We start from the raw sequence: 15,601 nt of genomic DNA on the forward strand, positions 1-15,601 counted from the left end.
GGGCCGGCCCTGCCCAATCAGGGCGGGCCAGGGCCAGCATTGAGCCCTGTAGGGCGGGCCATGGGTTGAGGTTTTTCGGCCCTGTCTCAGGGTCAGGACCGAGATAATGGGATCCAAGGTTGGGCTAGGGTTTTGAAAAACCCGACCCTGTTGCAGCCCTATATTTCAGTGTGTAAACAGCCATCAAAGGTTATTACAGTGCACAAAAAAACTCTCAGAAACCAATTTAAAAATAAAAGACAAGATAAGACAGTGCAGTTATCAAAATACAGTAGTGCTAATATCATTATACTAAAAATAAATAAACCAGTAGAAGCAGGGAATCCCTGGAAGAAAATGGCGTTTCAGTTGGGAGAAATTCCACTCCTTCTCTTCTATTTCTCATCGAGTGGTAATCTTATTTGCAGAAATCGATTCAGTACTGAGTCAAAGACTATAACGGATGAAGAATTTTCCGGCAAAAATGCTTACGACGTTTTGGAGGTCTCTGAAACAAGCACTTTCTCGGAAATCAAGGCCTCTTTCAGGAAATTGGCAAAGGAAACACATCCAGACACAGCCCCATCTCACACCCACACCAAAGCCTCGTACCGATTCATTCAAATCCTTGCTGCTTATGAGGTACTTGTACGGACACACTTGTCTTTATAATTCTCCTTTCAGAAATTATCATGTTGGTATTGGGTTTTTAATTTTTGATGATGTTGTTGTTGTTGAGTGAGTTTCTCTGTTGTTTCTTTCCTATATATGAGTGGAGCAATCTGGGGTTGTGTACTGATATGTGCTTATATGTTTATGGGTAGTTATTATGTAGTAGTGGGTGGTGGTTTTGAGATGTGTTGTGATGGTCTAGTTATGTAAATGTGTTGTGGGGATATCATTGGTCTAAGTGTCTTTAGTAGTTAAGAGAGGTGTTTGTTATTTAAGCATGTGCTGTAATTGAATGTGAGGGAAGAAGAGAAAATTTACAGCAAAGGTGACTTTGTTTACGAGAGTCATGGCTCCTTCCGGTTGCCTCTAATCAACAACTCCCCCCCCCCCCCCCCCTCTTTTCTATTTTCTTTTTATTTAGGCCCTGTTCGTTTCAGATTGTTGCAGCGGATTGTGGACCCCAAACCGATTACTGGACTCCAAACTAAACGTAATTTGGAGTCCAATAATCAGTTTGGGGTCCGCAATCGGTTTCAAATATCTGAAAAGAACGGGGCCTTATTTGTGATACGACCAATTAGGCACATAACATGTACTAAATGCACATGGATACAGCGAAAGCAAGGAGTTTGAAGATAAGGGTAGGGGTTTGATTGCTCAAAATAATACACATGCGTGTGTCGGACTGAGATATGCATGTTTTAATTTGTTATGTATGTGGAGTGCTTGTATTGAATTTTGGGTAATAACTAGCCATTACCAACTGACTCCGAAGTTGATTTAGCAAGGTAGAAGCTTTTTAAAAAAACGATGAGTGTCAAGTTACGTAAACAGTGTTGCAGACACTTAAACAAACTTCAAATAATGACAGTGTAGGATGTATTTCTGAAAAAAAGTATGAGAAAAGTTTCATCCCTTCCACATGTTTCAGATCTAACCAATTTTAGAAAAAAAAAATCAGAGAAAAAATCGCCTTGATCAATGGTGGTCTCTTCCAATTTCTAAATTTCAGAGGCTTCCTTGAAAAACCAAACCTAGGATTAGGTCCCACTAGTAAATTCCCATTTTCTAAGGGGCACATTGCTCATCCCATCATTGTTGTCCCAGGTAAGGCAACCCAAGAGGGGTGTGAATTGGATCGGTTAAAAACTTTAATCTTTTAAAACTATTTCAAATATTAATGCAAGAACAAATCAAAATAAATAAATTACCATTAAAAAAATCAAATCAAAATAAAGAGCTAGAAGATAAAACTCAATGCACAAGAAGAGGAGAGAGAGAGAGAGAGAGAGAGAGAGAGATTTTATAGTGGTTCAGCCAAACCCGGCTTACATCAACTCTCACAAGGATATCCCCTCCTTTCGGCTCCACTAGACTGATCTTCTTACGAGTGAAGATCAAACCATCACAAGCCAAAGGTTGATCCGGTGCCTTCCCACCAATCCTGAAGCTTTATCCCCAAGCTTCCACCCTGAAGGTTGATACGATGCCTTCCCACCACCACTGAAGGTTGATGCGGCGCCTTCTCACCAATTACAATAAGAATCAACAACAAAAAACCTTCTCACAAAGGTTGATGTAAAATGAAGCTTACTCAAACTACTCTCAAGAAGATTTACAAAAGAATCCTATCTAATCTCTCATTGCTTGACAAATAATGGCACAAAGGAATTCTAACACTTAGAATATGTGTCAAGGGTAAGTCCAAGTGTTAATTCTCAATGTTTAGGGACCCAAGGGTTATATTTATAGAGGTTGGACAAGAAATAGTCATTATAGCACCTCAAATGATTGGATTGGATGAACCATAGACAAACCAAAATTGACCATTGAATTAGTCGTTGTAGACTTAACCATTGCAGCCTTTCCCTGGACGGTCAACGGTACACCTCCACTGTCGATCGTGCTCAATCCATGGTTGACCGTGGAGTACCATGGTCGATCGTCAATCCCTTTTCTGCACGGTTTCATTTCTCTTTCTTCCAATTTATGAGTAATGGTTTTAATGTTCTTTCTTAGTCATTTTTAGTTTGATTGGATAGCCCTTAGTGCCATCAACCACAAGATACATGAAGGGTTAGTCTAAAAACTAACTTTGACCCATAAGACTTCAATCTTTTCCAATTTTTCAATTGTCATGCTCCATGGATCTTCATTCATTTATAACTCTAAATTCATGCTTCCAAGCTTCACGACTTGAACCATGCTCCAACATACTTCACTTGGACGGTAGAAGAATTTTCTTTCAAGGCATTCAAACATTAGTATAATAAATACTGTTAGAATAAGCCTATATGCCTATGGGCATTTTAGTCATTGTAGTTATTGTACAGTTTTTATTATATTAATAAAAGGGTGAGGGGGAGATACCCAACTCACACACTTTCTCTGTAATCTCTTTTGCAACATGGTATCAGAGCCCTAGGGTTTTTGATCTCTAGGAAAACCTTTACCCCCCATCTTTTTCAGGATCTTTCGATTGGGAGGATGATTGGATCGGGTCGTGAGGTGGATGGCCTGTACCGTCTGTACCGTCTTGACTGTAGCCCCTCTTCGTCAGCTTTACACAGTTCAATGGATGCCTTTCAGTGGCACTGTCGACTGGGTCACCCATCACTTTAGCGCCTCCGGGCGACATCCTTAGTTCCCTATTCTGTCTCTCCATTTCATTGTCAGTCTTGTGAACTCGGGAAGCATCATAGAGTGTCTTTCCCTTCTCGAGTTGTCACTAGAGTAGATAGTTTATTTCAGCTCGTTCATTGTGATGTATGGGGACCTTCTAGGGTCGCGTCGAATAATGGATTTTAGTATTTTGCTGTTTTTATTTATGATTACTCTCGAATGACTTGGCTGTATCTATTGAAAGACCGCTCCCAAGTCTTCTCTGCATTTCAAAATTTTCATAATGAAATAAAAAACCAGTTTAGTTGCAGTCTTAAATGCCTGCGTACTGATAATGCACGTGAGTTTTTTTATTGATGATTACTCTCGAATGACTTGGCTGTATCTATTGAAAGACCGCTCTCAAGTCTTCTCTGCATTTCAAAATTTTCATAATGAAATAAAAAACCAGTTTAGTTGCAGTCTTAAATGCCTGCGTACTGATAATGCACGTGAGTTTTTTTCTGGTACTGATGGCTTTCAGGATTATCTCTCCTCTCATGGTATTATCCGTCAATCCTTTTGTGCATACACCTCGCAGCAAAATGGTGTCGCCAAAAGAAAACTGCGCTCTCTACTTGAGGTGACTCGCACTCTCCTCTTCCAGATGCATGTTCCTAAAACCTACTGGTCTGACGCCATTCTCACTGCTTGTTTCCTTTGCAATTGTCTTCCATCTTCGGTGCTTCATGGGGATTCTCCATTTCACATCGTTTATCCACATCAGGATTCATTCCCTCTTACGCCCCGTCTCTTTTGCTGTGTTTGTTTTGTCCATCATTTGGGACCTGGCCGCGACAAGCTTGACCCTCGGTCAGAACGATGTGTTTTTCTGGGTTACTCTCGCACCCAGAAAGGATATCGTTGCTATAGTCATCGTCTGCGCCTGCGCCGTTGGTATGTATCAGCTGATGTGACATTTTTTTAATCAGAATCATTCTTTGGCTCTACCTCCGTTACTCATGTTGTCAAAACGGAACCTGATGTGACCATTTCTCTTCCTGTTCTTCCCCCTCTTCCTCCGACTTCCTTAGCACCTCTTCCTGCTTGCCCCACTGGACAGGTTGATTCGTGTGCTCCTAGGGTGGATCGTCCCCCTACTAAAGTCCAATATCAACGTCGTCAACAACAAGCACAACTTCCTCACACCGACAAATCGTCTTCACAGGCAGAGATCTCTTTACCCTCTCATCAGGTACCTTCATCTCCCGTAGTTGTTTCTGACTCTCCTATTGCTTCACGTACTCGTTCTCATTCTACTGCTCACCCCATTTCTAATTTTGTCTCTTATGATCGTCTAACTCTTCCTTTCAAAAGCTTTGTCTTGTCTGTGTCTTCTGCTGTGTTACCCCAGTCTCTGGATGAGGCTCTTCATCACCCAGGATGGCGAGCTGCAATGGATCTTGAAATGGGAGCTCTGCATTCTAATCACACATGTGAAATAGTTTCTCTACCTGCTGGTGCTCGACCTGTAGGATGCCGTTGGGTGTTCTCCATTAAATATCTACCTGATGGCACTGTTGATCGACTGAAGGCTCGTCTGGTGGCCAAGGGCTGCACTCAGACATTCGGTGTCGACTATCATGAGACGTTTTCCCCAGTGGCGAAGATTCCTTCCGTTCAGGTTCTACTCTCCCTTGCAGTCAATAATGGATGGCATCTTCACCAGTTAGATGTGAAAAACGCTTTTCAGCATGGCGACCTCCTTGAAGAGGTGTATATGGAGCAACCACCAGGTTATGTTGTTCAGGGGGAGTTATCCTCATCAGTCTGTCGCCTCAGAAAAGCAATTTATGGGTTGAAGCAGTCGCCACGTGCATGGTTTGGCAGATTTAGCGACGCAGTTATGAGGTTTGGCCTCAAGCAGTGTGGTGTGGATCACTCAGTATTCAGTCATTAGTCCTCAGCAGGATGCATTATGTTAATTGTATATGTCGATGACATCATTATTACAGGGAGTGACTCAGGGGGAATTCGGAAACTGAAAGCCTTCCTACAAAAAGAGTTCGCGACAAAGGACTTGGGACGTCTCAGATATTTTCTTGGGATAGAGGTTGCATATTCTTCTAGTGGTTTGTCTCTATCACAGAGGAAGTACGTTCTGGATTTGTTAGAAGAGAGAGGAAATCTTGGTGTGAAACCTGTAGCTGTACCCATGGATCCAAATGTGAAGCTGGTTCCAGAAGAGGGTGAGTTGTTGAAGGATCATGGTAGGTATAGAAGACTTGTGGGCAAACTTATATACCTTACGGTTACTCGCCCTGATATATCCTATGCCGTTGGGGTGGTTAGCCAGTACATGACCTCTCCTCGTACTTCGCATTGGAATGCAGTTGTTCAAATACTCAAATGTCTGAAAGGTGCACCAGGAAAGGGATTATTATTCAAAAGACATGGTCATACACGAATTGAAGGGTTCTCAGATGCTGATTGGGTTGGATCCCCTGCGGATAGGAGATCGACTACCGGGTATTGTTCCTTTCTTGGAGGTAACCTAGTTTCATGGAAAAGTAAGAAACATGATGTCATTGTAAAATCAAGTGCAGAGGCAGAATACAGAGCCATGGCGCATACTACGACTGAGATTATTTGGTTCAGATCACTCCTAGCTGAGATTGGTATTGTGTTTCCTTCGCCGTCACAGTTGTATTGTGACAACAGAGCAGCTATCTATATTGCGACGAATCCAGTCTTTCATGAGAGAACAAAGCATATTGAAGTTGACTGTCATTTCATTCGTCAGAGAATCCAAAAATGAGAGATACGCGCTGTATTTACTCATTCTGCAGAACAGTTGGCTGACATGTTTACCAAACCATTAAATAAATCAAAACTGAGTGACAAATGTAACAAGCTAGGAATGTACAATTTATACATTCCAGCTTGAGGGGGAGTGTTAAAATAAGCCTATATGCCTATGGGCATTTTAGTCATTGTAGTTATTGTACAGCTTTTATTATATTAATAAAAGGGTGAGGGGGAGATACCCAACTCACACACTTTCTCTCTAATCTCTTTTGCAACAAATACTATAAAAAAACATAACTTAAACGGGTGACCAAGATTGAACCCTTGGGCTAATCATCACCAACATTGTAATTACCAATATAACCATAATCAAATCGATAATTACATTAAAACCATCATGTGCTTAATTCCCTCAAATAGTTTTCCATTAAACTGTGTTTGAATTGAGCTTAAATATGGGATTTGAGGTCATGTTTGACCGCCAGGAATTTTTTTTCATGATTAATAGGGCATCTTCAAGTGGAGGTGAGGGTGAGTGAAGTCCCTAAAAATAAGGAAACAGAATCCCGGAAACTAGTGTCTCCGGTGATGAGAAGGTGTTAAAAATCCCGAAAAGGTCGATCCAGTTTTGAGTCGATTTTTTTTTTGTTTCCAGTTCTGTGGTGTAATTAAAATGGACGAAAATGCAGCAGCTTTACTGTTTTGAATTCAATCCAAGCTTTAGGGAGAGGTTCTGAAAATATCCATCTTTGGAGAAGTGTATTTTTTTAAGTTCCTGTAAGCCAAGCTTTAGGGAGAGGTTCCCAATATAGTTTTTTTTTTTTAATTTAATCCACACCTGCCTGTATATAGTTCTCCATGATTATTAATCAAATTAAGCATTAGGGATGCCAACTTCCCTCTCGTGTTACAAATTTTTCTTAGATGATATAATACCAACACGAGAGAGAGAGAGAGAGAGAGAGAGAGAGAGAGAGAGAGAGAGAGAGAGAGAGAGAGAGAGAGAGAGAGAGAGAGAGAGAGAGATGCTAATACCAATTCATTTTCTAGTGCTTACCCAAACATTAGAATCGGAATTGACATTCCCTTTACCGAAGGAGATCGAATATGAATGGAATTTGATGCCACTACCGATTCCTCATTCCCGTAATCCAAACGCACCCTTAGGATTATTAAAACGCAAGAGAAAACCCACAAAATGGGGCCCACAACACACAGAGCCCATTAAAACTAACAAATCCCTATGAAAGCATGACTAAAAATGAGACTAGAAACGTGTGGATGATCCCTGACCCCCCCACCGCTGATAATTCTCTTTCAGGCATTGTAAAGGAGCTTTGTGAGTCCCCTTCCAGCACTTAGTGCAGAAGTTTTGCTATAAAACTTATTCGCCATCTGCTGTGCATCACTTTCTATATTTACTCTTTTCTTTATCAATAAATGTCATTTATTGAGAGATACCTTGGTCGATTAATCATTTCTTGGAAAAATTTTGGCCCAAGCAAGGGATTTAGCTGTACGTTTGGAGCTTCATTAGAACTCCTCGTGTCTAGGTACAAATCTGAAACCACAGAGCATTCAAAATTAGATGTATATAAAATCCAGGCATAAATTCTCTTGAAACCCATTGCATTTGTAGTTAAATATGTGTGTTTTTTTATGTAGATATTTTGTTTTATTAGATATATCATTAAAATGTTTATCATTCTAAACTAACTTGAGCAGCAGATTTTCCAATGTTGGAGCTGTGACTCTTTGGCAAACATTTCCACAGAATGCTTTCCTGCAGTCACTTTAGTGTCATTTTATTTTGGTCTCCAAAGACGAATGCTGGTCATGATACTCATGAACTTTTTTACCTCTGACATTTGTTATTGTGTTTAGGTTCTACAGTGATTCACTTGACCTCGCAGTTTGGTTAGGCCTGCCTGTTGTAGGTATAACTGGCTTGCCACCTTAATTTTATGATGTTTCTCTAGTACGAGGTACTACTAATATGCTTTTCAGGCTAAATATAAATAATAAACACCTAGGAACAGTATAATATATTTGGGGCACTGTTTGAAGTGCATGTTTTATACTATTGCTGTAGAGTGGGAACATATGCTTTTTGTGTTGTTAAGTTGTATTGGACTAGTAAAATGTACTTATTATTCCCTGTATGTGTCCTTAAAAGACAGTTGCTTTTGTATTTTTTGCTACGTTGCTTTTGTATTTTATGCAATGCTACTGGTTTTAAATTTCATGAGAATATTTCCAATTGCAAGAACCTTTAGTTGATCCAGAAAGATTTTTGATGCTGGACACATCTTTCACCCATAAATTTGGTATCACACGTACACATAATATGCACACATAAATGTATGTCATGTGTTTCGGGGCCTGCATAGCAAGATTTGCATGTGGGGTGTTCATACACCATGCCATGACATATAATGAACACTAGTGTTTTAGTTTAAGTTTTAACCTGAAGAAATTTTATCGATATTGGGTTGCAGATTCTTTCAGATTCTGAGAAAAGGGCCCACTATGACCAGTATTTGTTCTCCCAGAGAAAGAAAGTTGAAAAGCATCACAGACAAGGTTCGACTATGTACAGATATGAGTCTTGTGTAACGACGAAAAACCAGATGGAAGTAGTAGAATGGCTAAAATGGTATAGGCTTGCCATAAATGATGTCCTGACAGAGAAAAAGGTGATGGCTGGATCAACCTACTTGGATATACTTGAGAATGAGTTTTATGCAGCCATACATATGGCATATTATGGCCCAGTCATAGAATCCATGGATCTACTTCCGGACTGTTTTGAAGCCGAGGAGAGGTCTTCATATGAAACTCCTGAGGTGTTGCACTTGGTTTCAGGGCGCGATCTTTTTGGGATTGTTTGCCTTATTGACAAGGTGCCTGAATTATCAGATGTCCGCCTTGAAAATCTAACACCCCTTGTTTCAGAAATGTGCCAATTTGTTAAGCATACAAATATAAGTGGGAGCTGTGGAGTTAAGGAAAATACAGATTTCCAACGGGTGCAAGTCAGTCATCATGAGGACCACATATCAGATGTTTATAAAGGTTTAGAATTGCATATTTCTGGGAGAGTAGTTGCCGTGGCAACTAGAACCCCTCCTAAAAGTTCTCATAATGGGCTCCAAAACCATGATTCTGAAGACCACATCCATGTTTTCCTTAGTTTGGACGAAGACCAAATGTCTTCCAGGAAAGCATTTTCCTCAAGATCTCCTTCTTTTAATTCAGTTGGATCGAGTTTGCTGGGGACAATAACTGGACTCGGGACCAACTCAGAAGAAGGACCCTGTTTTGTTTACAATAATAGCGGTACAAAGACTCACATGATTATGAAGCATAGAACATTGCTGGTTTGTATACCTGATCTCTTTTAGGATCCTTTTTTTAATGGCATCTCTTTTAGTATCTTTGATCCTATTAATTCAGGATTGAGATATATGTTGCTAAACGATGATTTGTTCACTTGATTTCTAAGTTCAGATTCATTTACTTTGAGGTTGCATTCGTTTAACATGCAAACTAAATAGCTAGTTTCTGGTTCTTTCCTGATTGTTATGGCTGCTTTCTGATTCTACATAGGACATATTATCGAAAAACACCTCATACAATTGAAAAAACTTCTTTGAGCATCCAAATTGATTAGCAGATGTTCCTTCTGTTCTTATTTCCTGTCAGCTTGAAAATTTTCAGTTGTAATTACAAGCATGGTTTTAAATTTCTGCCGAAATCCGAAATTTCGGGTTCCAGTCGAGACCGAAACTGAAATCGGGTATACCCGAAACGGTACAAAATTTCGACCCAAATTTAAGGAATTTTCACCCAAAAAACTCGATTTTTTCCATCATTTAATACTTTCGGTAATTTCGGCCGAAATGTTTTATGAAATAAAATATTATTTTATTTTATTTTGTCGGATTCGACCGAAATTTCAGTTTCGGTGAGGACCGAAACGCTTTCCGAAACCAAAATTTGAAACCATGCTTACAAGCATACAGTGCAATGCTTTAACAATTGTGGTTTTTATTATTATTATTATTATTTATTTATTTTTATTTTTATTTTTTTTTTGCATCTGGCTCATGCATCTGTAAAATCACTAAAAACAAGGCTGGATCCAGCGTTGGGATTTTGTATTCTTCTTTTTATTTGTTTTTATGGTTGCACTTATAGTGCCCTTATCAGTAAGGGCTTGTAAACTTGTTTTGCGTAATGGCTTCACTTGCTGGATGTCATAATGATGTTATCCTGTTGTCTGCAGTGGTCCAATAGAAATTCGCCTGTGGTTTTATTTAACATGTACTTTCTTGAATTTTATTTTATTTTTAGAAATTTCTCAGAGAGTTTTCTAAATAGGTCTGGTTAATGTGAGTTTTTTTTTCCTCCAAAATGTATGTGTTCGGGCTCTAGATTGATTCTACCAATTAGTGTCTTTGAATGAGTTTCAAAGAAAGTGATAGTAAAGTTGGTAGTTGAATTTGAATGAGTGAACTCCCTCTTATGTAAATCTTGTAAGGAAGAGTTTTACTACATAACAGGTTTTGCCCTGTCTTAGCTGTTTTCATTCCAAATTTCTTTACCTTGAATTTTTTTTTCCTTTTGTTTGCTTAGAAACAATGTTAGGCCGGTTCAGGTCAATTTTATTTTATTTTCTAACTTGTTTTGTTGGGAATTTCCATCCCCGTTGAGGCTACATCAAATTGGTAACAGAGCTTTGTATGAAACTGTGATTTTATGGGTTTTCATGGTTAATCAGTGAAGAAATTCGAGATCTCATGAAAATGAAGCTTCCAGGAAATACTGCAAATTAAAAGAACCATTTGAGAAATGAGAAATTACTGCAATTTTTTGTGAAAATGAGCAGGGTTTTCAAGCTATGAATTGCAATTTCCAAGATCGTGACAATAAAATTGTGACTTGTTCCAGGAATCCAAAAGTAGTTGCTTAATGATAGTTTCAATTAGATAGAAGGACCCCAATGTGTGGGTGATCTATATTCTTTCTTGTGGTGTGGTTAAGGGTATATTGTTTTGGTGTTTGTCCAATGAAGAATGTGAGGAGATTTTATCTAAAAAAAAGTTGGAAGATGTTGTTAGATGGGAAAACATTTGTTGGAGACAAAAATATAGGGTATTATCGGGTAATGGAAGAAGAGGGTAGCTACCTTATATGAAATAGAATATTATAGCAACTACTATTCTTATTTATTTAATATAGCAACTGGCTTATTGCTTTGTGTTTATATAGAGTTATTTACCTTTCAATCTTTCAAAAAAAAGAAGAAAGAGTTAGCTGCCTTTCCATTAGTTACTATATCCTATTTTTAAAGAGCAACCACATCTATTTTGGATGCAGAATTTGGGTTGCTACATATAATTCTGTTTTCTGTTTTAATTTTTGAAATTTCTCTTTATAGTTGCTGTTTGTTGTATGAAAAGAACCTACTCCATTAATGTGATGGATAAAATTCAAAGCGTGTATAATCCTTAAATTGCTAGTGTTGCATGTGAATAGATTTTATTTCTCAATAACAGTTTGCTTAGTGAGAAGTTACTACAAGAGGTATTTATTATGGTGCTTATTAAAGTGATGGTTTTGTGGTTAATTTTTAATTTTTTATGCAACTCTCATATTATGGAAAAGATATTCATCAGCTGTTCTGGCTTATAAATTTTTTATCAGCTAATTCGCCCGTCTATGTATAATCACATACATGCTAACAGCACTTAAAGTAGGGTGGTTTGCTAGTTCTTGTTCTGGTATTGAATACCTACAATTAATAAATCGGGGTCTTTGTTATCACCTCTATGACTTAGTGATATTGGTAAGTTTGTTTCAGGTGAAGCACCTACACTGGTATCAAGTTGGAGATGAAGTTTCAACTTGTGAATGCAGATGTAACCGAGCCCGACTACCACCCAGCAAGTAAGCTTAGTTGTTGGGATTTGCTAGGGACCATCACAGAAGGCATTTTGAAGATCGGCTGTTGCATGAGAGAGCAGCCACATAGACTCACCTTTTGTCCTATTCATTTAATTCATCCTGTGTGGCTGCTATTTCATGCAACAGCCGGTCCGTGAAATGCCTTCTGCGATGTTCCCTACCATATAATAAATGTGTTTCTTTCCTTTGTCATTCGTTTTCTTTCCATGGAAATTTTTATTGGAGAACTCTTTCCATGGATTTTTTTCTATAGTGGATTTTTTACACCTCATGCATAGGATGGGTGGGACCCATCATTTTACACCCATGCATAGCATGAGTGGGTCCCACCATTTTACACCTCATGTTTTGATGTGGGCCGAACATTTCTACCCAACCCCATGTATTATGGTGCGGCCCACCATTTTTCACCCATGAGTGGGCCCAAAATCTCTGCCCAAATCCATGCTTAGGGCGAGACTCGCCATTTTACATGATGTTTTGATTAGGGTGGGTCCCACCAACTCCACTCCAACACATGCATTTGAGTGGGGCCCACCCTTTTACCTGATGTTTTGATGGAGTGGGTCCCACAATCTCCACCCAAGCCCATGCTTATAGTGGGGCCCACCATTTTACGCCTCATGTTTTGATGGGGTGGGGCCCATTATTTTACAACCATGCATAGTATGGGCCAAGAATTCTAGTATATATGTGTGAATATATGTATGTTATGTATGTGGGCATATGCCTATGAGCCTATCTAATGTGCGAAAAGAAGCAAATGATGGCAAGCAGTGAATCTTAAAGATTATAGACAGTGAGTCAGCGAATATAACATTGGTTAGAAACCAATATTTTCCATTGTATTTTTGACAAATTGTGAGTGTTTTCTAGGCATTCCGAGTACGTACCATTATTGTAAATATTATAGGATTTACAATTCAAATCTTTTGTGTCGATTTCGATCATATCTAATAAAAGTGATTCACAATTCAACTTGAATTTTATTTGTAAAGATTATGCGTTTAAAAATGGAATGTAGGTTTTCGTTACTCGTTGTAGTTCAAAGTTATTAGGGTGCAATAGCGTTATATTAGGATGGGTAACATTTTGGGAAAACTTCATGTTGCACCCCTTTCTTTCCCCACCAAAAATAGAAGCGTTTGATGCCATTTTTATCGTATAAATTGATGGAAGATTGAATGGAATTGTCAATAACATCTATTTTTTGACGACCAATTTCTCCGGGACAATCTATACAGATAATTTACATACATGCACGAAACATAATGTCACTTCTTCCACGCCCTTTCTTTCCCCACCAAGAAAGTGTTTGATGCCATTTTTATCTTATAAATTGATGGAAGACGAAATGGAATTGTTGAGAACATCTCTATTTTGACAACCAATTTGGTTGGAAAGATCTATATAGATAATTTACATAAAGACACCTTGCAACATAACATGACTAAAATTTGATGTGGACTGTTATTGTTTTGGCCGTACCTTGCTTTTTCTTAGTTTTTAAACATTATTATTTAAATTTCTTAAAAGTTAAGTCTGAAATTTCTGACATGTTGATGGCGTGCCTTTGTTCCCTAATTTCAATTGCTAGAAGCATGTGATAGAGTTTTAATGTCAGGAATTAAATATGTCAAGATTAGTTTGATATTATGTTGTGAGATGTACTATATTTTCGGATTTATTTATTTATGTTTCTGTGGAGAGTCCTAGGGCATGACATCTCTTTACAGTGTATCTCTACAGAATTTTCATATCTTTTGATATACTGAGCTGTAATATTTTATGCATAATTTTTCAGATTTTGGCTGTTTGAGCCCCGCTGTGGGTTGCATGACATTGGTGGTTGGTATGTTGAAACATTTGGTCGAGACAAGAAAGGAAAGACAGTCCCGTCCCAAAGAGAATGGGATGGATTTAATGCAACTGAACACTTGGAGAAGTAAGTTCCCCTTGTTAATATAAGAACTTGCATATGTTTTAGCTCGTTGAGTCATGTAGTCTCATCAGCCTTCTCACAGCTTTGCATGGGTTATCTTGATACGGCGCATATTTGGCGAGGGTCACCTTGTATTATTTTAAAGCACTAAGAAGTGTCTAGTTATTTGGAAAAAGAAGATGCAAAATATGCGTTTGTTATCTTTCAAAAAAAAAAGATCCAAAATATTTGTTGTCCATTGCCACACATGCCAAAAATAGGATATTTCATGACAAATATCTTATAAACGAATTCTTTGCAGATTTGGAACAAGAAAAATTTCTCTAAAGAAAAAAAAATTCTCTTGCAATATTTTATCTTTTCAATCCATGCATGTCTTATGTGCAAATTTTGCTTAAATTAAGTGGCACAGTGCTTATGTGGTCATCTACTTTACCCACTAGGCAGGTAAACTAGCCAGTGTATCTCTAGAAACAATTTAGCATCATCTCTTTAATGATATGTTTAGGGCCTCCACCTGCATTGACACCATTTCTTGAATTATTTGCAGAAGACTCCATCCAGCAATGTATTTGATGGCTCTTGCATATAAAACTCTAGATCTTGAAGAAGCGAAAAGAAGGAAAACAGTTACGGATATTGTTGGACCAAAACTATTTAGTATTCTCCGTTGGTGCAAGAAACTCGTTTAATTGAGCAATCTCATGGGGATCTGGAATGAGAGAATAGCTTATTGTTTACGGAAAAATAGAAGCTTCTAGTTTGAAGTTGAAATAAGTGATACAAGAAAGATGGAACACAACAAGCACAAACCCTCAGAAGAAGTGAAATAGAACTTCTAGCCTGTCATTGAAGAAGTGATACAATAAAGATTGAAGGCAACGAGCACAAACCCTTAAGAAGAGCTATCTGCAAGTGAAATGGACTTTGGAATTTGCAGTAGATATGATTAGTTACTTGAGAATGCGGCCATGTGGCTTGACTCTGGTGGTTATCATGTTGGCATGATCGTACGGGTGAGAGAATTGGAGACCTGTGGTTGGGGGGAGTACCAATTGGTGCAGTTTAGCGGAGTTGAGGTCGATGGTGGTTGTTCAGGCATTGTTTAGAGGGCCTTGGAGAGAAATGAGGATGTTATTACATTCCAATTCCTTCCCGATACCTCTAAAGGAAAATCCCGAATTGGATCCAAAATTGACTCTTGTTTTTCCTGATTACATAAGTTCAAAGCCCACAGAGAACGCTTGCAACACAAATATTGCTAATCTGTTCTGCTCTCATTATGCAGGGATTTTTCAGACATTATTTCTTGGACAAGTAGATGATGGCCTGCGGAACCTCAACTCCATCTATGAATGATTAGAGTGAAGCCGCTTCTTTGGCTTATTGTTCACCTATTTATGCCGAGTTAAAAGTACCCACAGATGGATTGCCAGCAATGGTCCACTGTTACGTTGGGATTTTATCATGCTGTTTATATTAGATGTTTATATTTTTTTCTTAAAATGATATTAAATGTGTATATTGTCCTAACTATTTCATTTTTCTTCTTTAAAATATAGGAGCATTGTAAATTCAAAACAGTTGTTTCTATACTGCGATCTCTTTCTTCTATTTGTATTCTGCTTC

General features: G+C 38.4%; 1 protein-coding gene across 1 annotated transcript; it reads left to right on the forward strand.

The window, feature by feature from the left end:
• Positions 1 to 313: 313 nt before the first annotated feature.
• Positions 314 to 15,586, forward strand: LOC143876046 (Chaperone DnaJ-domain superfamily protein). Its single transcript, XM_077377646.1, has 5 exons — positions 314 to 621; positions 8,559 to 9,440; positions 11,927 to 12,012; positions 13,835 to 13,975; positions 14,523 to 15,586. Exons 1-5 carry the CDS (start codon positions 337 to 339, stop codon positions 14,662 to 14,664), a joined length of 1,536 nt encoding a protein of 511 aa, XP_077233761.1. The 5' UTR covers positions 314 to 336; the 3' UTR covers positions 14,665 to 15,586.
• The last annotated feature ends 15 nt before the right edge of the window (positions 15,587 to 15,601 follow it).

The sequence above is a fragment of the Tasmannia lanceolata genome, unplaced genomic scaffold, assembly GCF_043159265.1.
Source record: "Tasmannia lanceolata isolate RefF3 unplaced genomic scaffold, GAP_Taslan_0.1 ptg000004l, whole genome shotgun sequence".
In the NCBI taxonomy this organism is placed as follows: Eukaryota; Viridiplantae; Streptophyta; class Magnoliopsida; order Canellales; family Winteraceae; genus Tasmannia; species Tasmannia lanceolata.

Bases quoted from the DNA above. Each gene is read 5' to 3' on its own strand.
- LOC143876046 (XM_077377646.1), top strand. From the start codon at position 337: ATGGCGTTTCAGTTGGGAGAAATTCCACTCCTTCTCTTCTATTTCTCA. The intron at 12,013-13,834 runs GTAAGCTTAGTT...ATAATTTTTCAG, and splicing joins GCCCGACTACCACCCAGCAA to ATTTTGGCTGTTTGAGCCCC. The intron at 13,976-14,522 runs GTAAGTTCCCCT...AATTATTTGCAG, and splicing joins GCAACTGAACACTTGGAGAA to AAGACTCCATCCAGCAATGT.